Raw genomic sequence first — 26839 nt, forward strand, 5'->3', positions numbered from 1 at the left:
ACACACTGGTCTGCACACACACTGGTCTGCACACACACTGCTCTGTGTACACACTGGTCTGTGTACACACTGGTCTGCACACACACTGGTCACACACTGGTCTGCACACACACACACTGGTCTGTACACACACTGGTCTGTACACACACTGGTCTGCACACACACTGGTCTGCACACACACTGGTCTGTGTACACACTGGTCTGCACACACACTGGTCTGTACACACACTGGTCTGTACACACACATTGGGTTGCAGTAGGGATGCACTGGTGCAGCTTTATTAGTTCTGATATTGATTGTGATAGTGGAGCTTTAAGTATCTGCCAATATCCAGTATTAACTAATACCAGTGCAGAGACTGAAAACTGCATGTATTTCCCTTAAAAAAAACACACAAAAAAAACAGACAGAACTGATCAAAATGTGTTATGTAGCTGTTATTAATCTCTTAAATCACTACAGAACAACTGTTAACAGTCTTATTACATCACTTTACATGTCCAATCAGGATCTATCATCTGAATCCACATTTGAAAGTGAATCTCCAACCCAGTAAAATGATCAGTATCGGCGCTGATATCCGATACCAGTATCAGATCGCTGCATCCCTCGCACACACACTGGTCTGCGCACACTGGCCCCCTACATCTGTGTGTCTGTGGTCCCCAGCCCAATCACAGTCCGACTCATTTCACAGCACCAGTCCAGTCTCAGACATTTTGAATAAAGTTTCGTTCAAAAGTGTATTGTACATTTTCAGCGCGATGCAAAGTCTGTGTAAAACTCAGTGACATTTACTCAGTGCTTGACCAAACAGAGTGTGGGGCAGTCTCATATGTTCTGACCTTTGCAATAATCCTGCTGTGGACTGGAGCTTTCATATTAGGCATGCACCCATCAAGATTGTCAGTGCTGATACTACGATTGATAATCGGACTTTAGATCTTTAAAGAAGGCGGATTTGACTTATGGGATATTAACTGCTAACACATGACATGTTTTAGATCACCATACTACTACCTTTTATCATTTTGATAATGTTACATTCACTGAAAACCACATATTAACATGCTCTGTGTTGTTGTTCACTTTCATTTTTGAGGCATTTTTGACGCACCTCCTTTTGTCACTCCCCCTTCAGAGCACTATCACAACATAATCAGTGTGAATTATACTGTTGGAGCTACTGCACATCACATCAGGTTTGTCATGTTGTCGTGTGGGAGCATGGGTGATATAGGTTTGTGGGCGGAGCCTTGTACAGAATGTTACTGCTAACTGTAAGGAGGGTTTGAGTACAGCCAAGGAGAGATCACAAAACATCTACAGGCATGTTATAACATACCCCCTCAAATCTGTGTATCATTCGTTCAATATTACATAAAAAAAAAAAAAAAAAAAAAAAAAAAAAAATCAGTTTTCTATTTGTCTCCAAAGCAAAAAAAACAAAACAAAACAAAAAAACTATTTGTTTCTTTCAGTTTTCAATTTTGTGTTTAAATGAATAATGAAAAAAACGAATAACAGCCGTTTCCCATTTCCCGACTTAAACTGCAATGCCGAACTTTTGTGCTGCATACGGATTGAACCAGGACTGAACCAGGACTGAACCAGGACTGAACTAGGACTGAACCAGGTCCGACCAGACCGGGACTGAGACCAGAACTTAGACCAGGACCAGACAGGACTGAGTCCGGGACTGAGACTGGGAACATGACCAGGACCAGGCTGTGATTGAGACTGGGACTGAGACTGGGACCAGACCAGCACTGAAAACGGTTTAGTCCTGGTTCAGTCCCATTTTAGTCCTGTTCAGTTCGTAGTAAGTAAGTAAGTCACGGAAACAGGAAATGGCCATTATCCATTTTTTTCCATTATTCATTTAAACACAAAATCGAAAACTGAAAATACAAATCGTGATCTGTTTTATCATTTTGGTTTTGGAGACAAATAATGAAGTAAATACGTTATTTTCTTTTTTTTTTCGTTTTCTTATTTTTGATTTTATATTGAGACACAAATGAAAGAATGATACACAGATTCCCCTCTTTAAGTATCTGCTGTTACCCAAAAATACCTTACAGTATATATTTCTGTCCTTAAAACTAAAGCACTGTATGACAAAACAGATCCAAATGTTTTATGTAAATGCAGTTTATTCTGCAAGTAACTACAGCACAGTTTTGTATTAATAAAAGTTCAACATTATGTGACTGAGAGTTTTGAGTCCAAACAGGATATCAGCTGAACAGATACCTTGGCACAGATGCCCAATCCAGTATCTGTACAGGTGCCCTGATTCTGCCCAGCCAATCTGACAGCGGCCCACTCCACAGCTGCCATGTCTGCTCAGGAAAAGCACTGACAACAAGTGATAAAAATAGACTTAATTCACAATCTGGTGGACTTGTGGATCTTTTTAAGAATGGAGTTTTAGTTGAATGCATGGCTAACGGTGCAGATAAGATGTTTGATTTATTACTTGTTTTCATGGCCAATGTGATATAACACTGTGAAGGCCATTTTGATGATGTAGATATGAAGATCTCAGCGGGTTTGGGGATATAAGCATTAAATAGTGAGTCTAAAATAAACAAAGAACCAAAAAGACTGCAATAAGAGTTCTTTCTGCACATTCACATTGTATGATACTAGAAACTCAACACACATTTATGAGTATGTTTTAGCTCATGATGGACTGTCTTAATATTGTCTCCATGGAGACAATATTAAGACAAGAGTGTAGAACATTCTTCTCAAAGCATTATCATCTTTGAGGCAAGCAGGTGGCAGACCCCTCACCAGAAGTTATGCCGTCTACCTTCAAAAACATGTCCAGAAACTTTGTGTAGATAAAGTGCATATAACAGGTTTTCATGTATTTCTAATTCTAAGTTGGTTTGGTGCACGAGTACGTGTGGTCAGTATGTCTCATAGTTTTACATCAGCTGACCACAAAGAACTGACTACAATAAGACTATACTCTCAGTGTTAAACAAGTCCCTCTTAAAAAACTTTACAGTCACAAGCAGCAGTTTTGTAGTCTGGAGACCAGAGTGAGTCTATGTGAACAGGCATCTGGGTGTCCTGTGTTTTTGCGGTGCGTCTTCAGGTGTCACTGTGATGAGAATCTGGCATCAACATTTTATCGTATTCTGAGCATGCAGCGTCAGGAGTTGAAAATGCTGAACTTTTGGCGTTGGACGCGCCGCATCAACCAATCAGAGACAACCAGTGACATCCAGTGACATAGCAACGTTATTAGAAGGAGAAGAAAGAGAAAGAGCCAGGAACCGGGGCTAAGAGCCATAAACATTAGTGGAGTAAAAATAAATACACGCCGCAACCACTGAGCCGATCGCCTGGACTGGATCAGGACTGAACCAGGACTACATCAGGTCTAAAGCAAGACTTAACCAGTGTCATTGATGCTGCCGCCGCTGAGCCAATCGCCTAGACTACACCAGACTAAACCAGTGTCATAGGCAGAGTATAAATATAAACTCAAATGCAAAGGCATCCAACTAGAGGCGCCTGAACGCACCGTAAAGCCTGAAACCCTTCCACACGTTAGCACCAAACCAAGGTTTCAAAATGGCCTCCCATTTAAGTCAGTGGGCGGAGCTCAATGTCGCATGATCCCAGATTCGCCATCAGCCCGACTAGATACTTCCGGTGGCTGTGGGCCGACTGAGCATGTGCAGTAGTGTCTTTTCTCCCGCGGGCACACACGAATGCACAAGAGTGCGTGCATGGAGTGCGGGCTCGTGTATCATGTGATCACTTTGACCAATTAGAGCGAGAGGAGCTAGAGCGGAGCTGGAGCTAACAATTATAAAGCGATTTTTTAGACAACTGAAGGATTTTGAGCTGAGAAAATTTTATGATCTAAAAATAGGTAAAAATCACCACAAAATCCAACATTTTTGACAGTTGTAGGTCCCTATCAGACGAACACGAGCAGTTTGTGATTACATTGCCTCTATGAGAAAAATCTTGTCTCGGCCCAAGGGATTTTTTTCGCTGTAGAAATAGTGACCACTATATCAACTGAAGGCAGACACAAGCAACAATACTTGAATAGATCCATGGTTCGTACCAATGCTTTTTCAGTGGGGGAGTTAGTATTAGCCTCCTAACATCACTTGACAACAAGTGTACCTCACGTGAGTAACACGCTAGCCTCACTAGAAAAAAAAACAGAAAAACATTAGGATATTAATATTAGCGATTAGTGACAAAATTAGCAAACATGCTAACAACCACAAAATAATGATTCTTAAGTTTATAATTATGTGAGACAATCATCCACCAAAAACAAAAACATAAGAGTGAACCACAACAGTTTCAAGTAAAATATTAGTTTTATTCCATCAGGCGCCACAAATCCTGCAAACACTGGTGAACTTTAGAAAGTGGAGCTGGAAGTTAAATATTGCCTCGTATCACAAACATACAGCCTAAACAGCAGCCATTTGTCTGCGCCGTCTGCACACCAATGTTTTCATTTTGCTGTCCTGCTCAAATGGATGGGACGGTCTATTTCCACAAAAAGAAGACATTTCTCTGACAGACTGCACATACATTTAACAATTTAAGGGTCTTGTCATCTATTTTATCAGTCTAATCATAACTCTTGTGTATTGTTGGGCCTTGTTTACATTATGGGTGTTAAATCTCCAGGTCTTGACATTGACATTTGACACTATGTCATATCTACCGCCCATGTCTGACTAGGAAGTAAAATGATTAAACCACACACAAAAAGGTTAGATCTGTGTGCAAAAGTGTGTGTTGAATGTGCAGCACAGTGTCTGTCTGTTTACAGTGATCACATTTTCAAAATCAAAAACTGGGTGGTTGGCAGTGTTGGGAAGGTGACTTTTAAAATGTATTCCCCTACAGATTACAGATTACATACCCCAAAATGTAGTTTGTAATGTAATCCATTAAATTACTTAAAAGTGAGTAATGTAATCTGAATACTTTGGATTACTTGATATTGTCATGCTTTTTCACTTGTTTTGTATATTACCATTTGTCATTTAATAAATACATTTTTTAAAAAATATATATATTGTCATGCTTTTTAAAACTACATGATTGTAACAACCACATCCTGAAAATTACTAATACTTGACCACATAAAAAATATTATTGATAGAGAAATTATTTTTATATGAAATCACAATTATGTCCACCTACTGTTAGTGTCATATTGTATTAGTTTAGTTCTAGTTTATTCTGGGTTTAGTCCTGGTTTTAGACCTGGTTTTAGTCCTAGTTTAGTCCTGGTTTAGTCCTGGTTTAGTCCTGGTTTTAGTTCTGGTTTTAGTCCTGGTTTAGTCCCGGTTTTAGTTCTAGTTTAGTCCTGGTTTAATCCTGGTTTAGTCCTGGTTTTAGTTCTGGTTTTAGTTCTGGTTTTAGTCCTAGTTTAGTCCTGGTTTTAGTTCTAGTTTAGTTCTAGTTTAGTCCTGGTTTAGTCCTGGTTTTAGTTCTAGTTTAGTTCTAGTTTAGTCCTGGTTTATTCCTGGTTTAGTCCTGGTTTTAGTTCTGGTTTTAGTTCTGGTTTTAGTCCTGGTTTAGCCCAAAATGTGAAAACAGGAAAGTACCGCCGTGTAATCCATTTATTTCAACAAAGTAACTGTAATCCAATTACCACTCACTGAAACAGTAACTGTAACTGAATACAGATATACACTCATAATTTGTACTCTGATTACGTAACTCCGGTACATGTAATCTGTTACTCCCCAACACTGGTGGTTGGTAATAATTACATTTTGAAACGAGTGCTTAATTAAGAAAAATTGTTCTGCACTTGGTTCCATTCATGATTAATATGCGAGTCAGTATAGTCACATTTTCTTTGTGTTTTGGTCATTTTTAAGAAGCTTTTCTGTATTTTAGCTAAACAAATGACAATGAATACCTCTTTTAACTGCTGGCAGAGATCAGATTGATCAAAAAATAGGAACACCTGAGATATTTTGTGGATAAAACTGGGACAAATCATTGGTTTTGATAAATCTGTTGGGACAAGGGACACTGGGACTGTCCCGGGTAAACAGGGACGTCTGGTCTCCCTACGCTTGTGTTATGGACCTCACCGTGCTTCTCCACATCTTTCAGAGGGTCCACTCCAGGAGATAGGATGAAGAACATGGGCGTGGCCGGTCCAGACTCCTCAAAGGACACGGAGAAGTCCAGAGAGCGTCCACTCACGTACTGACTGCCCAACTTCTGCTCCACAAAGTCCCTGCACAGAACATGAGAAAAAAAAAATGTAACTACCACCTGGACACTATATATAGCAACATCAGCGCTTTTTCAACAAGTGGTTTTTCAGACTCTAGAACATGATGACGCCACAGTCCCATGAGGAGCAGTATTCCCTCTGGTGCCATGCTATTCTCATGAGATCTATCTAAAAGGCTAATTCACAAATGTTCAGTGTGATCATTTCAGTGACTAGAGCCAAGGACTCAGTTTAATATTTACGTGAGTTGCCCCAATATCTCTTAAATATGTGATGTCATTGTTTATATTGTTGTCAGTTACAATGACTTTAAAAGTATATATTTAAAAATATAATCATTCTCTCTGTGAATAGGGATGCCTCTCCACAGATCTGACCTGTAATCTGTGATAGGTTTAATCTCTACTATGCAAAATTCTAGACAAAGCAATAACCAGGGTTCCCATTCTTTTTCACTGACAACATTTCAAAATGTTTTCCATGATTTTTTCATTACCTAAATTGAATTTTCCACGACTTTATGGCACTTACATGTGTCGAATTTAGCATACCGTATTTTTTGGACTATAAGGCACCCTTAAAATCCTTTAATTTAAAAAAAAAATATCACCATTGTGCCTTATAATCCGGTGCACCTTATGTATTAATTCTGGTTGTGTTTACTGACCTCGAAATCGATTTTATGTTGTACCCAGCGCTCAAAAATCTGTCAAAATGTTTTACAACGACTCTGGTAAACTATGAAGCCCCACCGCTTGATGGATTGTCGGAGCATTACAGCTACTGTAGTCAGGAGCCTTGAGGAGTAAAGCTCAATTTATGATCCTTAGTCCAACAGAAGCTGACGCATCAGAGCACAAGGAGTGAGCTGTTTTCTCGACACTTGTAGTTTATGCAAATGAGCCATGTGGTTTTAAGTTTAGTTTCTGTAAAACTTAAACAAATGGATTGTGGACGCCTGGGCTAAGGATCAGTCTCAAGGGTCGTCCGTTGTTTCGCTTAATGTGCCTTATAATCCAGTGCACCTTATGTAGACGAGAGAATTCAACATTATTGATATTGCGCCTTAAAATCCGGTGTGTCTTATAGTCCAAAAAAATACAGTACTTTTAGGGCTAAACATGAAATCTTAACCCTTTCCACTCACCTTATGGTTTGGGATTATAGTTTTTGAACATTCAAAATTCTGTCAGAGCATTTATTTTCGTCTCTTTTAAACAAAAGGCACAGACGTTCAGAAATAATCATAATAAACTCATGAGAACTTAACAGAACACTGGAGTTGCGTGAAAGAGCCACTAAAATTCCATGACTTTTCCATGCCTGGAAAATGTCATTTTCAATTTCCATGACTTTTCCAGACTCCCCATGACCGTGGGAACCCTGAATAACATCTGCATGAAGACAAGAAGGTGACAGATCCTCCACAATGTACCATTTACTTACAACATTTGATGAGTTCCAAAGAAATAATAACTGTATATAGATGTACATACATGTACACACACACTGCACTGAACGGTATAATATTGTGTTTTGTGGTTTGAGGAGCAGTCAGGAGCTGTATGACTCAACCCAGTTTAGCATATCCCACGCTCTGCTCGTATCATGCAGCTAGTGAAGGCAACTTTTAGAAATGACATTAAGTGGAACATGCAGAACACCCTGTGCTGCAAAGAGGAGAGGAAAGAGGAGATAAGGAGCAGGTAAACACACCAGCAATTCATGGTTTAGAGCCGCTTTGGTTTGTTTGAATATATTTAGATCAGTGTTACCTTTGATTGTTTCAGAAACGCTATATTCACTGTAAACAATATTTTCAGATGTGTTCTAAGTTTCAGTTTCGTTTTTGATGCTCTGAGCTTCTCCTTACCAAGCCCCCCTTCAGAGCGCTCTCACAACAAAATCAGTGTACATCCAATGAATGAAAGTACTGCACATCACAGCAGATTTGAGAAGTTGAAGTATATTCATGTTCCCACTCTTTTTCACTGACAACATTTCTTTTCCATAACTTTTTCATGACTAAAGTGAATTTTCCATGACTTTACGGCACCTACGTGTGTAGAATTGATTAGACTTTTAGGGCTAAATATGAAATGTGAACTCTTTCCACTCAATTTATGGTTTGAGATTATAGTTTTTGAACATTCAAAATCCTGTCAGTGCATTTATCGTCGTCTCTTTTAAACAAAAGGCGCAGACGTTCAGAAATAATCATCATAGTCTCATGAGAACTTAACAGAACACTGTGGCTTGAAAGAAATACTCAAATTCCATTGCTTTATTATTATTTATTATTATTATTTATTTTATATTATTATTATTATATTATTATTATTATTATTTATTATTATTATTATATATTATTATTTTATTATTATTATTATTATTGTTATTTACAACAATCCATGGCTTTTCCAGGATTTCCATGGCCATGGGAACTCTGTATATTGTTTTGTATGAAAAAATGGGCATGAGGGAGCGTGGGTGATGTAGGCTTACGGGCTTGTGATTAGAGCATCAGAGTCGTACTGCTAACTGTAAAGAGGGTCCAAACAGGGCCTGGGAGAGATCGGAGGTTTACTCAAACATGCATGGACAACATGAAACCTCTTCAGGCAGGTTTTATAAGGCAACATCATCATAACATGGTAGAAAGCTCCAAAGTCAGTTTTGCATAATATCCCCTTCACAATCACATAACTGCAGGGTTTTTACGCACATACGATGGTGTAACTTTTCTTGTTGGGGGTTTGCTGTCTCCATGGAGGTGAGATGTACTGCTTTGCCTCATATGTTCCAAAGCATGACATTAAACTTATCTAGAATTTATTCAGTTACAGTAGAAATTGTGGAATATTTTAATATTATATAAGTAATAACATCTCCATAGAGACAGTGAACCCACAAAAAACAAAAAATTACATGTACCTTAAAGGCTCATTTACTTAAAATCCTTTAATTTTCTGAAAAATCAACAAAGCTCCTCATAATCCAGTGCACCTTATGTATTATTTCTGGTTGTTCTTACTGACCTCAAGATGATTTTATGTCATACATGGTGCTCAAAAATCTGTCAATATGTTTTAGTATGACTTTGGTAAACTACAAAGCCGCACCGCTTGTTTGTCAAAGAATTATGGCTGCTGTAGTCAGGAGCGGAGTCGTGTCCTTTAGTAAGACACAAGATGACGCATCAGCGCATAAGGAGCGAGCTGTTTTTTCAGAGCTTATAGTTTATGCAAATGAGACATACACAATCACCTACACTGAGCGAATCACACCACGATCTGTCAATGGATGGTGGACGCCTGGGCTAAGGATCAGTCTCAAGTATCTTCTGTTTGTTTTGCTTAATGTTCTTTATAATCCAGTGCACCTTATGTGTGAAAAATATGGTATGTTCTAGATCAGGGGTTTCAGACTCATGGTCCAGGGGCCAACTGCGGCCCTCGGAAGGATTTTTTGCGGCCCTCCACTTAATTCCAAAGAATAATGTCAGTGCGGCTGACAGATGAAGCTGCAATCGGTGCCCATGCAGATTCACAACAACAGATTATTAACGCAGTTTACATCCCAAAACTCAACTTACAGCAGTTATGAAGCATCGAGTCTAAGTGGATCTGTTAATACAAGTACATGTGCACATACGGCGTCAATGAAGAACCAAAACAAACTACACATGGTGGTACACGTGTGCGCACTTCACTTTACGCTCCCACAACCACAGTATCAGAGCACAGAGGAGGCGCTGACAGAATTCCCCTGTTCATAAATATGGGACCTTTATAGGAGAAGAGTAGAGTAGCTTAAACTTACGTTCTGAATACATTTTCATGTTCTGAACTGTTATTAAAGATTAAGAAAGTGTGTTGCATGTTGTTCTCTCTCTCTCTCTCTCTTTTTTCATGCATCCGCTATTTATCGAATACTCAATGCAGCCCAGCCTCACTCAGACTTTATCTAATGTGGCCCCAAGGTAATTTGAGTTTGAGACCCCTGTTCTAGATTCTAGATACATACAAAGACGTGTAGAAATGTGTGTCTGTCCTCTGTGTTGCTCTGTCTGTAATCTGGTCCTTCTCCTCTGAACTCAGCTCCACAGTGACTGGTTTGACAGAACATAACCTTGACTTTAGAAGTATAAATGCAGTAATGTTACTAAGCTTGGAAAGCACAGATCTGTTTACATACCAAAGTGGAGCTGAAAAGAGCCTCAGAGCATGTGTGAAAGAAAGAAAGTGCTACTGTGACTTTAGGACAAGGTTAAAATTGTTAAAACTGTCAATTTAGCCCAGTGAAACCTTTAATGGTCTCCTTTAATGCTCTCCTAATTCATCAGCACAATTCCAGAAAGTGTGAAGGAAGCATAAGCTGTGGGAACAGTTGTGCTGCAGGTGCAGTGTGTAAGTGGTGGCAAAAGCCTTACAAAAGCACTGAGCGCATTATTAAAGCCAGCCCCGCTCCCACAGACACAGGGAATGTTCCGAATGTTTGATCCCACTCTGCTCTCGTCCAATTACTGCTCAAGGACACAGGCGCAGGTGAGGAGGGGGACGGAGGGTGAGGAGGGGGACGGAGGGTGAGGAGGGGGACGGTGGAGGGAGAAGGAGCACGGCGGGATGGGGGTTAGCAGGTGTTGGCCGCTCAAGGCTTCCAGGAATCATTCACAAGAAATGTTCAAAACACTCGTCCACAGCCAGAAGAGTTTTCATACCACTGGATTCAAACAAAGATGAAAAAGAAAACATGGACATCACATCACCTGGAATTTCAAAAGCAACGTCACATTATCACATATTTGCAACAACAGTTACAACAGTTTTGAAGGGAAAGATTAATTTTTTACAACTATTTATGGTTATTCTGCAAAGAACCTTGGTGTTTTTATGAACTCTCTTTTAAACTTTGAGAAACAGATCTCAAATGTTGCTAAAACTAGCTTTTTTCAGCTCAGACAGATTGCCAAATTAAAACCCATCCTAACACGCAATAACTTTGAAACAATCATACACGCTTTTGTAACAAACACACTGGACTACTGTAATGCACTATACTCAGCCCTCCCACAGTCCTCCCGAAACAGGTTACAGTTAGTCCAAAATGATGCTGCCAGACGCTCACCGGTTCCAAAAAGAAAGACCAAATTACACCCATCCAGGCCCAATTGCATTGGCGACCTGTTAAACACAGAGTTGACTTTAAAATTGTATTATTTGTTTTTAAATCACTTAAAGGGATAGTTTGGGATTTTTGACATGAATCTGTATGTCATCCCCGTGAGCAGTGTCGTGCATCCACACTGACTTACCCCCGACAGCGTCCGGTGAACCGAGATACTGGCCGTTTTCAGTGCTGACGAAAGTAGTCTGGCAAGTTGGCTGGGGACTGTATAATAAATGTTTCTTCTCAAAACAATCTGTGTTCAAAAGAGTGATACATTTGCATCACAAAACCATCGTCCTCAAAAAAGTCAGACCTCATAATCGCTTGGCACTATTTTCTCTCAGTTCATATCACTGCGCGCTGCCGCCAGGTGACAGCAGCGCCTGGTTCACTTCGTTTACTACTTGGAATGTTAACGACAACATGTCTGATTACAACACCGACGATGAAGACATTGCCTTTACCACAAAGCCAAGGGGATATTCTTATGTATCTTATACAAGCTTCTATACTTATGGCTCTAGCTCTCACGTTAGCTCTCTCGTGTCGCGGCGGTCTGTGCATGTAAACACTGACACACAACTGAAGAAAGTGATGGATCCGTGTGCGGCTGTCACCTGGCGGCAGCGCGCAGTGATACGAACAGAGAGAAAATAGTGCCAAGCGATAATGAGGTCTGACTTTTTGGAGGACGATGGTTTTGTGATGCAGATGTATCACTCTTTTGAACACAGATTATTTTGAGAAGAAACATTTATTATACAGTCCCCAGCCAACTTGCCGGACTACTTTCGTCAGCACTGAAAACGGCCAGTATCTCGGTTCACCGGACGCTGTCGGGGGTAAGTCAGTGTGGATGCACGACACTGCTCACGGGGATGACATACAGATTCATGTCAAAAAACCCGAACTATCCCTTTAACTCACTCGCACCACAGTACATCACTGATCTTTAGTATTGAGCAAATGAGTCTGAGCTCTGGAGCACGTCTCGTTCTTTCTGAAACAAATCACTCTGAAGCACTGCCTCGGAGCTCGTCTCGCAGCAGCCGCTCACGTGACCAAAGTGTGGAAGTGTCGGCCCCTCCCCCTACTGCTTCTCTCTGCGTGTCAATCTCTTCAGTGTATCGAAGAGTTTCATTGGCTCAGCGAAGGTTCCGCTCTGTGATTGGTTCAGATGCTTCAGAGTGTTCAGCGCACTTCTGTGGTTTGACAAGCGCTAAACTGCTACAGCATAAAAGATGCACCAATATTTCTTAAAAACGTTGGGTAGTGAGGAGTATTGTGTGACATTAGTGGTGATTTTGGTGACTTTTGGCAACTTTTAGCATTTGTTTAATTTTCGATGGCATCTACAAGTGGAAAAAAGCGATCCATGGTTTGGGATCACTTTGATCTAATTCCACCTAACAAGGTCACCTACTTATTTACAGCTGTTATTTATGTTGCTCTTTACATATTATTTTAAATCATCATTATTATTATTGTTGTTAGGTGTGGTGTATGCTCTGTACACAAGTATTGTCTTACACACTTCATTTAAGCAAAGAGACTTGTAATTTGATATATTGTTCTGGGTCACGGTATTATTGTGAGACTTCTGACGATGGGCCCGGTCAAGCAGAAGTAAACAGCAAGGCCAAAAATTAATTAAGTTAATGCATCTGATATAAAAATGTATTGAACAGATACATATGTACTCTAGTTTATGAAACTGTTGACCTTTTTTCTGTACCATTTTTGGTTCTAAAGTTCCATACGTTTTAAACAGACCATGTATGAAACATGGAACAAAAATTATTTCCCAAATTTCAAAGACCTGCAAATCATGTAAATAAATGGATGTATTTCATCATATCTTGTGTTATTCCATCTCTGAACTGTTGATGAAGGTTCATGATTTAAAAAAAAAAAAATGTATTTAAAATGATAAAAATTTGCTTGGAAGGACTGACATATTTTATAGAAATAGTTTCTTTTCATTTTGAAGTAATATTAAAGTATTCAGAAGAAAAAAGCGACAAATGACGTAAAATCATGCACCTTTTACTTGCTTGAACAATTTTCCCTCCGTTACCATGACCTTTCTTAATAAAAAATCTCATGACTCAAAAAGTAAGAGGTTTTTCAACCTAATCTTGTACCATATGGTAGAAAACTATATGAAGCAAATATTCAAACCAGTTTGTTAAGGATATGTAAGTGAGAACCAAGAGTTATCACTGTTTGGATTTATTGCCCAAAAAGTGCTGCATATTTCATTCCCTCCGTTACCGACATGAGTTTTTTACATTTTTTGTCAACAACTTGAAAGAATATCACAGGTTTAACTTGACCCTGTTGGAGTGTTAACTCTTTCCTACATTCTGATACTTTACTTATTTCAATAGTCCCTCTAGTTTCTGAATAAGAGACATTTTAATGTAAAAAATCTGCCTCTGTTTCTCTCCGTTAACGCTTGACCGGACCCCCATACAATACGATATCATTTCGGTTATTGTTACATTACTGCTGATACATCACATATTTAGATCACCATGTTACCTTTTATTGTTCTGAAAATGCTAGATTCATAGAAAACTATGTTCAACAAGTTTCAGTTTCTTTTTTGGCGCTCTGAGCTCCCTCTCCCTTTGCTCTCCGTGCTAAGTCAGTGCCCGTCCAGCATTCATTTACCTAATGAAACAAATGCACATCACATCAAGTACGTCAAGTTGTAGTGTATCATTTTGTATTATTTATGAAAAATGGCTGAGTGGGAGCATCGGTTACAAAGGCTTGTGTGCTGAGACGTACTACTAAGCATAGAGACGGTTACAGTAGGGCCCTGGAGATCGCTAAATTACCCAAATATGCATGGATGACATCTCGAACATCTTCAGGCATGTTTCTGATGAAGGAACAACATTATAACATGGTAAGAAGGTCCAAAAAGTCGATTTTGCGTAATCCTTCCTCTTTAATTTACTTCACTCACATTGTCTAGTGCAGGGGTGTCCAAACTTTTTTCATCAAGGGCCACATATCTAAACACAGACGAAGCAGAGGGCCGATCTAGGGTTGTAGACTGATGCTCAGTACAGGGAATAATTGAAATATGTGCATGTTTAACATGTTAGAATGAACCATCAGTCTTTATTCATGCTAAGATCCTCAAAACCACACACTAAATATTAAATATTCACTTTATCAAGGTAGCTTTTCAAAAAACTTGTAGTAATTATTTTTTTTTTTATTAATGCAAGGTCATTTGGGCCAATTCACCTGGAAGTCTGAGGGCCAAGAGAAATTTGTCTGAGGGCCCCATTTGGCCCCTGGGCCATAGTTTAGATATGGCTGGTCTCATGGGTCAGTGTTGGTCTAGTCTGTGAGCAGCTTTATGAATGATATAATAAAAACATTTGAACACTTCGGTTTTCTTTTGAGGAAAAGGTTGAATTGAAATGACTTGATTATACTGTGATCTGTATAATCATTATTATTAATGAAACACATAATCTTAAAGGGATAGTTCGGATTTTTTGACATAAATCTGTATGTCATCCCCGTCATCAGTGTTGTGCATTCACACCGACTTACCCCCGAAAGCGTCCGGTGAGCCGAGATACTGGCCCGTTTTGGTGCTGAGGAAAGTAGTTGGGCAAGTTGTGTGGGGACTGTATAATAAAGCGTTTTTCTTCTCAAAGCAATATGTGTTCAAAAGAGTGCTACATTTGCATCACAAAACCATTGTCGCCAAAAAAGTCAGATCTCATAATCGCTTGGCGCTATTTTCTCTCCGTACGTACCACTGCGCGCGGCCGCCAGGTGACAGCCGCGCACCGATCCATCACTTTCTTCAGTTGTTCGGCAGTGTTTACATGCGCAGACCGCCACCACGCGAGAGAGCTAACGAGAGAGCTAGAGCCATAAGTATATGAGCCTGGTTCACTTTGTTTACTGCTTGGAATGTTAGCGACAACATGTCTGATTATGACACCAACAATAAAGACTTTGCCTTTACCACAAACCCAAGGGGAGATCTTTGTGAACCCGAATATACTGATGCCGAATTTCACCAGATGGAGTTAGAACGAGCAGAGAGAGAGAGAAAAGACAGAGAAGTGGTACAAGTTGACGCTGGAGCCGTGAGAGACCGAGTGAGCGACAATCACCATCACGTCATTTATAAACTCGTATACAGCGAACATAGAGCCTCCACTGTGACTGAAGTATGGACGACTAATAGAAACATGGAATCATCCACACGTCCACGTAGCTGCTGCCAATAGTGTACGCCACATTTACAATAGTAATAACTTATAAAGTTACGTTTTGTAGAAGCTTCACTGGTGATATGAGTGATTTACAGCTGATTCTTGAGCCTGTCCTCTTGTAAACATAGCGGCACTTCTTCGTTCTTACCTGGTTTGGTTTCCACATTGAAGCCAAAGGCAAGAAGCCAAAGTTTCCTCAGCACAAAGTCTGTGACAGGAAAACAGTGAAATGTGCGTGGAGATTCAGCCAGATTTTTGTTGTTACAGCCTGGATAATCAAGAGTTCGCACCATTTTTTAGATATATTCATATGTATCTTATACAAGCTCATATACTTATGGCTCTAGTTCTCTCGTTAGCTCTCTCGCGTGGTGGCGGTCTGCGCATGTAAACACTGCCGAACAACTGAAGAAAGTGATGGATCGGTGCGCGGCTGTCACCTGGCGGCCGTGCGCAGTGGTACGTACGGAGAGAAAATAGCGCCAAGCGATTATGAGATCTGACTTTTTTGGCGACAATGGTTTTGTGATGCAAATGTATCACTCTTTTGAACACATATTGCTTTGAGAAGAAAAACGCTTTAGTATACAGTCCCCACACAACTTGCCCAACTACTTTCCTCAGCACCAAAACGGGCCAGTATCTCGGCTCACCGGACGCTTTCGGGGGTAAGTCGGTGTGAATGCACAACACTGATGACGGGGATGACATACAGATTTATGTCAAAAAATCCGAACTATCCCTTTAACATCCCTTTGTCCCCAGCTACGTACTGATCAGGCCCGGGTCAGGATCAGACACTTCTGGGGTCAAATGGACAGGTTCATTTTATTTCTCTTCTCCAGCTCTGCTCAGTTAGTTCAGGCTCTTATTAGTCTGTGCACAGTTTGACAAATTAGAAATATATACAGTATCACATTTAGACAAACTTTATTGATCCACAAGCAAAATGATTTGGACGCAGTAGCTCACACATCACAATATAATATAATAACGAAGAGTAAAAATATAAATGCTGATAATAAATTCTAGTTGTTGCAAAAATATCAAGAGGCCGGTGTCAAATAAGGCCAGTTCTACTTTCAAGGCACTCAAAGAACTTCAGAACATCAACAAATCACACACATGTTCACACACCAGTATATGCAGACACTGGGGGGGTTGGTGTCTTGCTCAAGGACACAACAGCAGTATTCATCTGTGAAAGCTAATCACACTGTCAGCCTTTGTAACAGAGGACAAGCACTGTGCCAACTGAGCTGCTGTCGCCAATTATTGATGGTTTCAGAATGTCTTGTGTTTTTGTTGTTTTTTGTTTTTTGAAATGTCTCACATTTTTTACCAAATCTTTCAGCATCAGACTACACATCTCGTGTGTTCCCAATGTCACGCGCCCTGACTCAATCAAGTTGTCATGTACGAATGGAGCAAATAGAAAAGCCGCGGTGGTTTATAATGTGTGAATGTGCAGAGCAGACAAAGCCCGTCCCACTCAGTGTCAGGGCCCATTGTGCGCTCAGATTACACAGTCTATGGACAAATCTGCTTATTTTATACCCAATCATTATATGTGTATTATAATGTTTTAATACACCACATTTATGCATTTCTACATCATAATCGTGTGGGGCTTAACAGAACTTAATAATGGATGACTGGATGTTAGTGTAAGCACATATGCAGAAACATGTGCACGCATATGTTAATGGAATTGAATCATGCAAGTCTGTCCTGTTTTTTTTTTTATGTGCTCAAAAATGCATGTGAATAGTAGCGTGCTTTTTGCGATCTTCATGAGTTAGTTACTTTCACCTAGAGGGGCCGATTACTGAAATAATCGTGCACTTTGTCGTACAAGCATCAAATTTGGCATGGCTGTAGCTTAGAACCCCCTCTTTCAGAAAAGCACCTTCGCCACCTAAAAAAACCCAAAATGGCCGCCAATTTTCAAGATGGTCATCATTTATATATAAAAAGTATAGTTCTCAGCACTGATATTGTTTTGATCATCCTTGTGTTATGAATATGGGCTATAAATTAAACTGTTTGTATCTACAAACCAGATAATAAACAAAAACCACATTAGCTACCTAGAAAAAACAATATGGCAGCTGATTTTCAAGATGGCCACCATTTCTATATAAAACTGTAAGTTTCAGTCATGTATGTCAAAAGCTCTGTAAAAACTAAGGGTTCAACATCATGTTTAGGTTCTTCTTGGTGTTTAATTGACAAGAGGTGAGCCTTCTCTCTGTTATATAGAGATGTTAAGCATGAGAAATGATAGTGCAATTCCTGTGCGATTACATCTCCCCCACTTAATACAGCAAAGAGTTTGCCAACAATAAAAAAAAATGACAAGCACATTCATTTAACCTATCATTTAAATGCATGGTCATTGCTGCCGTAGTTCTGCAATTGGCGCATTTTTGTCACACAAGAAACAATGCTGCTCATTTTTAGACTTTCTTCTGACCTTAGGTTGATCCTCACTGAGGTCATTGTGTGTATCAGCAGCACGTTTCCTTGCACGTTGTAGTTTACTATTACTGAAGAGTAAGTGATAACTTTGATGATATTTGGCATTCTTTTTTGTAAGTGTTGCCTGAATACCAGATCCATCATCTAATCTATATATGTTAAGTTTAATTGGCATTTGGTTTATGTCCTTGAAAAGAGGTACAGTTGTGTCATTGTTAATCATGTAATAATAACTACTCACATTGCATTCATAGCAAGTGGGTGGAGCTTTAAGATCCTCTTGGCTGCCATATTATGTCATAAGCTACATCCCTGCCAAATTTGGTGCTTGGACGATTCTTCTAAAATATTGACTTAACCGGCCCCGCTAACCCCCCTTTAAGAATCAGTTCATGTGCTACAGATTCTGATACTGGGTTTGGAAAGTTTTGATTTATAATATGCTCAAATAAATTAGTTCTAAAATATTAAATGCCAAAACACAGGTACTCGAGAGGCTGCTTAAAGCCAGTAACAATACAAATGCGTATTGTGCATTATTTATATTGTTATTGTGAGTAGTAGTATTTTTCCAATTGTTTCTCAGTATATAAACTTTCATGTGGAAACAACCAAATTATTCAACTCTGCTCTAAATTCAAACTGCAGTCGTATTAAATGGGCCATACTAAATGGGACATTGTAAGGGTGTTTTTTCTCAAAATGCATTTTTCATTTATCTGCTCATAACCAGTTAACACCAAGTGTCACTGCAGGACCTTCCTCGAACCTGACACCCCTGCTCCACTGTCTGTCTGACGTCAAGGCTTGGCTGGCCTAAAACTTTTTAAAACTTTAACAACTTTTAACAGGAATAAAAAGGAGAGAGCACATTACCCCAGTCCTTGCGTCTTTGCACTGGCTTCCTGTTAATTTTGGAATTGATTTTAAGATTTTATTGTTTATTTTTAAAGCTTTGAATGGACTGGCCCCAGTGTTTTTATTGGTGTTTTTGATTTAATTTATTTATTGGTTTATTTATTTCTATTCTATGATTTAGTTTTTATTTTATTTTACCGGTTTTATTATTTTAAGATTAGTATTATTTTAGTAGTTTATTTTTAGGCCTGAGCGCCAGAGGCTGGCGAAGGGCCTATTAGTATCGCAAAGCGATGCTCCTAGTGGCCCGAAAGTGGAATGGCACAACGTGACTCGCTCGTAGTGACCAGGGACCCTCGCCATCCCGTAGCAATGCACCAGAGGTTTCCGAAAATGTATAGCTTGTATATGTATAGCTTTCAGAAAACTTTAGTTTCGGCATCCTGATTCAGGCAATGACACCCATGTCATATTTTTTACGGTGTTACCATAGCGATGACATAAACTCTCCATGTTATTCCAATGGTAAAATCACCCAGTCGCACAAACTTTGGCCAATTTCACTCAAATTTTAATCATGGGTTCACACCCCGACTATGAACACATTGATCTAAGAAAAATGGGTGCAATAGCGCCCCCTACAAAATTTGTATGGAAAAATAATGTTTTATTTGTCATAGATATACAAAATTTGGTACCCACATTTGTGACATGGTCTCGATTAAAAAACTCAGGGTTAGGTTTAAGCTTAGGGTTATTATGGTTAGTGTGGGGCGCGGTGTTTTGCGGGGTGCTGTGTTTGTGGGGCGCAGTGTTTGCAGGGTGCAGTGCTTGTGGGACGCAGCGTTTGCAGGGCGCAGCGTAGGTGCATGCGACGGCCGATCATCGCCACTTGCAGCTATATTATCATTTTATTATTGTTGTTGTTATTATGTATTTGTGCAGCACTTTGAAAACTGTTTGTTTGTGAAATGTGTGACAGAAATAAAGTGGATTGGATTGAACCTTTAGCAGCACTTGTTTCTTGTTTGTAGTTGTCGCAAAAGTGCAACATCCCCAAATTTCTAATAACTTGCTTTTTGTTTTGTTTTGTTTTGTTTTTCTACAATCATATTAATAATCTGAACTTAATTTACCATCTACTTAAAGGCAAAAACACACACAACACTTTTTTTTATATACATCTATATAAATTCAGGCATTAAGGGGTTAAAGTAGCACCTACACTCACAAAATTTAAAATATTATTCTTAACAAGTTACAAGTCTATTTTATTCAAGATTTAACTCCAAAAAATTTGGTGGAATTTTCATTTTTAGCCACATTTTTAGCCAGATTAAAATACTGAATAAGATATCCAACAGCCCCTCTGTGTATTTTTAGTATCTAATATTGACTGGCTCCATTTCATTTTGAGATTCAAATGTCACAAATTGTCCCAAAAATGTTCAGTTTTTTTTTAAACATACAAAAATGTAGTGTAGAATGTAGTGTGTCTCACCAATAAATAGAAAAGCAACTTCCAAAGGACTTCCATCTTAAACCTTTTCTGCAATGTGTAGGTAGAAAAAAAAAAAGAAGAAAAGTCTGGCAGATCAGCTCCAGGTTTGGGACCAAATGTGACCACGTCCAGTTTTTCGAGTCTACACCGTGGGCTTGTATATTCAGACTTTGCAGATTATGTCATCAACATTCCCCTGGGGGTGTGATGCTAAATTTAAGCACTCTTCCATCTGAGGTTTGTTAGATCTGAGCTTTATTTTTTAACAGAAAGAGCTGGAACTGCAACAGGAGCTTTTGTTGAAAATCTAACTCCTAAACAAGACCATGAATGATCACAGGCTCCTGAAAATGTCTTGTTATTTCCATATTTTTGTATTTCAACTTTTTGTGTCACCATGGTAACTGCTGGACATTCCACCAAAGACACATGTAGAATACCCCAGAGTGATGTATGTTAAGTGGTGTTACCTGACAGCGTAGGTCATGCGGTCCGGTCTCAGAGCTCTCATCATGCACAGCTTCTGCAGCTCCGTCTTGTTCTTCCACTCTTGAGGAAACGCCTCCTTCTCCGGACACTCCGACTCCACAAACTTCCTCCAGCGCTTGGCCGAGCCCTCCAAGTCCCGGTCCAAGTTCCTGAACTCGTCCATGGCGCACAGGGCCTGCCCACAACAAAAGCACAACCACAGCATTTCAATTTGCCACCACTAATTCACAAACATTCTCCACAATACACAACAAAGGAAATGACTGAGCTTGCACAAGTCTGGGGGATAAATAAAAGCAACAAAAGCAGACAGAAGTGCTTATCTGTCTAATATAAATAATCTTTATTCCACAATGTGCTGAGCAAACGGGACGCGGGCACAGCCGAGGGGGTGGTCCTGAAGAGCAGCTGACATCAGATCCGAACTCACACACACACACACACGGCACACACACATGCAAGACACACACACACACACACACACAAGAAACACACAAGTCCAGTGAAGAGCCGCTGACGAGCACAGCATCAGATCAGGAGAACACACACACACTCAGGCATGTATCTCTCTTGGGGACATTACATTCACTTTCTGAGGACTGATCCAAAACAGAGGAGTGCAAAAGTATTGAAATATCTATATATTGTGTTGTTAAAGTTGATGATACAGTATTGATATCATTTGCTGCTGTATCGATACATTTGCATCACTTCTCTTATTTTATTCTTATTCTCTCTCTTTATTTTATTTTAGTTTTTGTAAATAAATGCGGTTTTCAGTCTCTGCCCTGGTAAAGGGGTCTGGTCAAGTGGTAACGGAGGGAAACAGGGGCAGATTTTTGACATTCAAATGTGTCTTATTCAGAAACTAGAGGGACTATTGAAATAAGTAAAGTATCAGAATGTAGGAAAGAGTTACACTCCAACAGAGTCAAGTTAAACCTGTGATATTCTTTCAAGTTGTTGACAAAAAATTAAAAAACTCATGTCGGTAACGAAGGGAATGAAATATGCAGCACTTTTTGGGCAATAAATCCAAACAGTGATAACTCTTGGTTCTCACTTCCATATCCTTAACAAACTGGTTTGAATATTTGCTTCATATAGTTTTCTACCATATGGTACAAGATTAGGTTGAAAAACCTCTTACTTTTTGAGTCATGAGATTTTTTATTAAGAAAGGTCATGGTAACGGAGGGAAAAGTAACGGAGGGAAAATTGTGCAAACAAGTAGAAGGTGCAGGATTTTACATCATTTGTTGCTTTTTTCTTCTGAATACTTTAATATTACTTCAAAATGAAAGGAAACTATTTCTATAAAATATGTCTGTCCTTCCAAGCCAAATTTTATCATTTTAAATACTTTTTTTTTTTTTTTTTTTTTAAATCCTGTACCTTCATCAACAGTTCAAAGATGGAATAACACAAGATATGATGAAATACATCCATTTATTTACATGATTTGCAGGTCTTTGAAATTTGGGAAATAATTTTTGTTCCATGTTTCATACATGATCTGTTTAAAACATATGGAACTTTAGAACCAAAAATGGTACAGAAAAAAGGTCAACAGTTTCATAAACTAGAGTACATATGTATCTGTTCAATACATTTTTATATCAGATGCATTAATTTGAATTTTTGGCCTTGCTGTTTACTTCTGCTTGACCAGGTCCAAAGACTGAAAGATGTTTAAAGTCTTAGTATTGAAATCACACACACACACACACACACACACACACATTCACTCACACACATTCACTCACACATGACTGTTAGCACTACTGGGCACTTTAAAACTATAATGCATTTTAAATGTCATTTCAAAGTCATTTGTTGCATTACAATATTACTGCATTTAAAATGTAAAATACATTACATTAATATTACATTACTTTTAAGTTACTCTCACCAAAATAACTGTGCAAATGCTGAACTTTTGCGCCAGATATGGACTGAACTAGGACTAAACCAAAACTGAAGACGGACTGAACCAGGACTAAACTAGTTCTAAACAAGGATTGAACCAGGACTAAACTAGGTCTAAACAAGGATTGAACTAGGACTAAACTAGGTCTAAACAAGGATTGAACCAGGACTAAACTAGGTCTAAACAAGGATTGAACTAGGACTAAATTAGGTCTAAACAAGGATTGAACCAGGACTAAACTAGGTTTAACAAGGATTGAACTAGGACTAAACTAGGTCTAAACAAGGACTAAACCAGGACTAATCTTGGACTAGAACTTGTAATCTAGGACCGCCCCTGAGAGAACCCCGCGGCTGTGGAACAGGGTGTTTGCAAGGTGCGATTGGGCGTCAGCTGCACTTCGCCCCGTGGAGCGTGGAGTTCTGTGTCGGTCCTTTCGTCACCTGACAAGTCTACATGGGCACGTCTCCGACGTTTCATCGCTGCTGATATCGCGTTAATTTTAGCAAATTTATATAAAGAAAAACCCACCACTTCAAATTCAGGTTAAAAAAACATATACATGTAACGCGCCTTACTCACATTTGTTCCGAGTAAAATATTACAGTTTTCCCCTGTAATCCCGTAACATTACTGCGTTAAAGCAAAAAACAATGCATTACAGTAATTCATTACTTTTATAACACATTACTCCCAACACTGACTGTTAGACATTGAATAAATGAAATCTGAGCAAAAACTAAGACAGAGTTGAAATAGAATCACAATCAGCAGGAGGACTTTTTTGTATATTTACCAAATGATTCTGTGACAGCGCCACAAGTTTGTTGCTTGTTTAGAGGAAGAAATCTCATTTATGCAACACATCTTACATGTGTTACATACATGAGTTTTTGATGATTAAAATGGGTGTGTTTCAGATTCACTTTGCTCAGGTCATGATTTGACACAGACTTTCAGTATCACATGATTGAGTAGTTCTGTGGTGGTTCTTTAGAGGCTTCAAACTGCACATGTCCCTTGTACAAGTACACTTCCAGTCAAACGCTTTAGAACACCCTCATTTTTTTCAGCTATTTATTGCAGTTCAAGTCATGCAAGTCCAAAGAATCGCTTGAAATGGTACAAACGTAAGAACTGAACAGACAGAGGTTAAAAAAAAAGATAAAAGAACAAAACACAAGTCCAATCTTTGCCAAAACTACCTCAGGAAAAAAGAAGAAGATGATGAAGCTTGATGGTAAGTGTCCAGACTTAAACCCCGTGGAGCTGGTTTGGGATGAACCCTTCAGAAGAGTGAAGTAACCTACAAGTGCCACACATTTATGGAACTTCTGTAACAGACTTGGGAAAAACTTTCTGAACAATATTTCTGTTGTAAAAATAACAAGCCAGGAGTGTGTTCAGCTGTTCTATCTGCCAAAGGTGGACACTTTCATGAATCAAAAGTTTATAATATGTTTTGGTCGATAAATTGATTCTATGATTTATTTTTCAACTCAAATTGCTTATTTATTTATTGATTGATTGATTAATTTGTTTTTATTTCAAGTTTGTGCCAAGAGCGAAACAACAATCTTATATACTACATATACATTGTAAACTACAGAAAAGCACATTTCTATTCTATCATTTCACAATGCAATGACACAATAAACAGCAAGAAACTGGAAAAAGTGTGGAGTTCTAAAACTTTTGACTGGTAGTGTAAATGTGGAGCAGTAGAAGCTGTGGATGAACCACTGACCAGTGTTTGTGTCCTTCTGCAGTCACAGGCACTAAATTAAAATCACTTTGTTATGATCATTCATGTTCAACAAGCCCAATCAGAGATATCAACCTGGTCCCATGAGGCGTCGGTGGGTCAGTTCATCACCACAGAAGCAGTTTATGAGGAGCTCAGCCCATATGACATGATCATTATATTCACAATGTAATGTGTGTATGTGTACAGGCCCATGAACATTAGTGTGATGTTGGTCACACATGAGAATGTCGGTGTTTACTTGTGTGGAACCAAAATGTCATTGTTCATGAGTTGTGTGTATGTTAGTTGTGTGACTGTAGATCAGTGTGTTGTGTTTCACCAGAAAAACAACAAATGGAAATTATTTTGGTTCCAATTAGAATTTTAACGGCTACACTGAAAGAGAAAGAACTGTTATATTTAGTGATCATCTCGAAAACTATGAATATTTGACTATACAAATGTATAGAATTATAAATAGATAATCATTTTTCTGAGATTTTGAGACACTCCTGTTGCTCGAGCTCCATCCTTCGCAGAGTTATGACCAAAAATACATATTTGACCTTGGTTATCTTGACCTTCAAGTGACCTTGACCGGTTTCAACCTGTAACATCCAGTGTGCCCCGGTTATGTGTGTGCCAACTTGTGTGATGATTGGGTGAATATTTTAGGCTGCAGATGGTTCAGAAATTGCTGATCCTTTATAATGGTGTGACCTTTCAAATGACTCGTGTGACCTCAAATGACCTTGGATTGACACCAAACTTTTTTTGCGGCATTGGACACGGGGGATTGACCACATTTGGTGACAATCGGTCCATGAATGGTGGAATTATCATGGGTTGACAGACACACACACACACACAAAAGGTGAATACAAAACCTGGTCAACCCTTCGGGGACCAGGTAATAAATGGAAAACAAATGCACCATTCATGTCTCTGTGTGTTTGTGTGAATTATTATATATATATATATATATATATATATTTTTATTTTTTACTGAACTGTTTTGAATTGGTTTGAAATCTATGATATCAAATCATAACCAATGGAAAGTGCACTGTATCTCACACATATCGTATTGCTGTCTCTGAGTCAAAGTATCAAATCTGCAACTGCCTGATAATATCCAGCACGATCCTAACCTTAACCACTAAGTCACTACTTGCTTAACTTAAACCATAACCTAAACCCTGACCTTAACCCAAACCCTAACTTTAACCTAAACACTAATCCTAACCTAAACCCTGGCCTAAACCGAACCCTAACCTTTATTTTAACACATACCTGAACTTTAAACCACGTTGCTGATCAAATAATACGAGGCAGGATTTACTTCATGAGCACCTAAAGGAGGCAGGTCCCCATGATGTGAGCGTGTGCAGATTTAAGTCTTCACAATGTGGCAAATATGTGTCCACATCTTGTGCGGAGATGCTCTGAGGACGGTGAAGTGTGTGGTTCTCTTGAAGTCTATACGAGGCGGCTGTGTAGATGTTTAACACATTTTAAAGCCGTCTATACTTTATAACTCTATTTTTAACTGCACTGAAGTACAAATGATTTGACTTGTGATTTAAGTGCAGCTTATAGCTCAGATTAAGTGTTTTGGTTTTGAAAACAAAATTAGAACATGTGCTCTCTGTCTCACGAGAAGGTCAGAACAATTAATACTTCTCAAAGATGTTTCTACTTTGGTTTTTGCTGCTTTAAAGGGGGATATTATGATATGTAGATTTTTTTTTTTTTGAGCTTTCTCCCATGTTATAGCATTGTTCTTTTATCAAATCAGGGCTGAAGAGGCTTGAGATGCCATCCATGCATGTTTCAGTAATTTAACAATCTCTCCTGGGTCATATTCAAACTCTCCTTACGGCTGCAAGATTCTGTGCAGTGTTCAGTCCACAGGCCTGGGTCAGCCACGCTCCCACACCATCATTCTCAATCTACAAAAGCATGATCCAAAACTGTACACAGCTACGTAACAAACCTGCTGAGGCCTGCAGTAGTTTCATTAGCAGGATGCACACTGATTGCGTCGTAATGGTGCTCTAAAGGGGGAGTGATGTAGCACAGGGAGCAAAGGGAGGGGAGACTCAGAGCGTCAAAAACAAAACATTTTCAGAACAATAGGTCAAACAG

The 26839-nt window shown here is 39.1% G+C and overlaps 1 protein-coding gene across 2 annotated transcripts in view; it reads right to left on the reverse strand.

Moving 5' to 3' along the window:
• Positions 1–26839, reverse strand: part of LOC110154053 (dynein axonemal heavy chain 9) — a 567616-nt gene that overhangs the window by 127399 nt on the left and 413378 nt on the right. For both annotated transcript variants that reach the window (XM_020917987.2, XM_055150409.1), the window contains exons 68-69: positions 20996–21189; positions 6112–6260 (exon numbers count right to left, since the gene is read on the reverse strand). In XM_020917987.2, the coding sequence (XP_020773646.2) occupies positions 6112–6260; positions 20996–21189 (343 nt within the window). The remainder of the gene's footprint in view (positions 1–6111; positions 6261–20995; positions 21190–26839) is intronic.

This window comes from Boleophthalmus pectinirostris, unplaced genomic scaffold (genome assembly GCF_026225935.1).
Source record: "Boleophthalmus pectinirostris isolate CB_2022bp ecotype Guang Dong unplaced genomic scaffold, ASM2622593v1 HiC_scaffold_14, whole genome shotgun sequence".
NCBI classification, from domain to species: domain Eukaryota; kingdom Metazoa; phylum Chordata; class Actinopteri; order Gobiiformes; family Gobiidae; genus Boleophthalmus; species Boleophthalmus pectinirostris.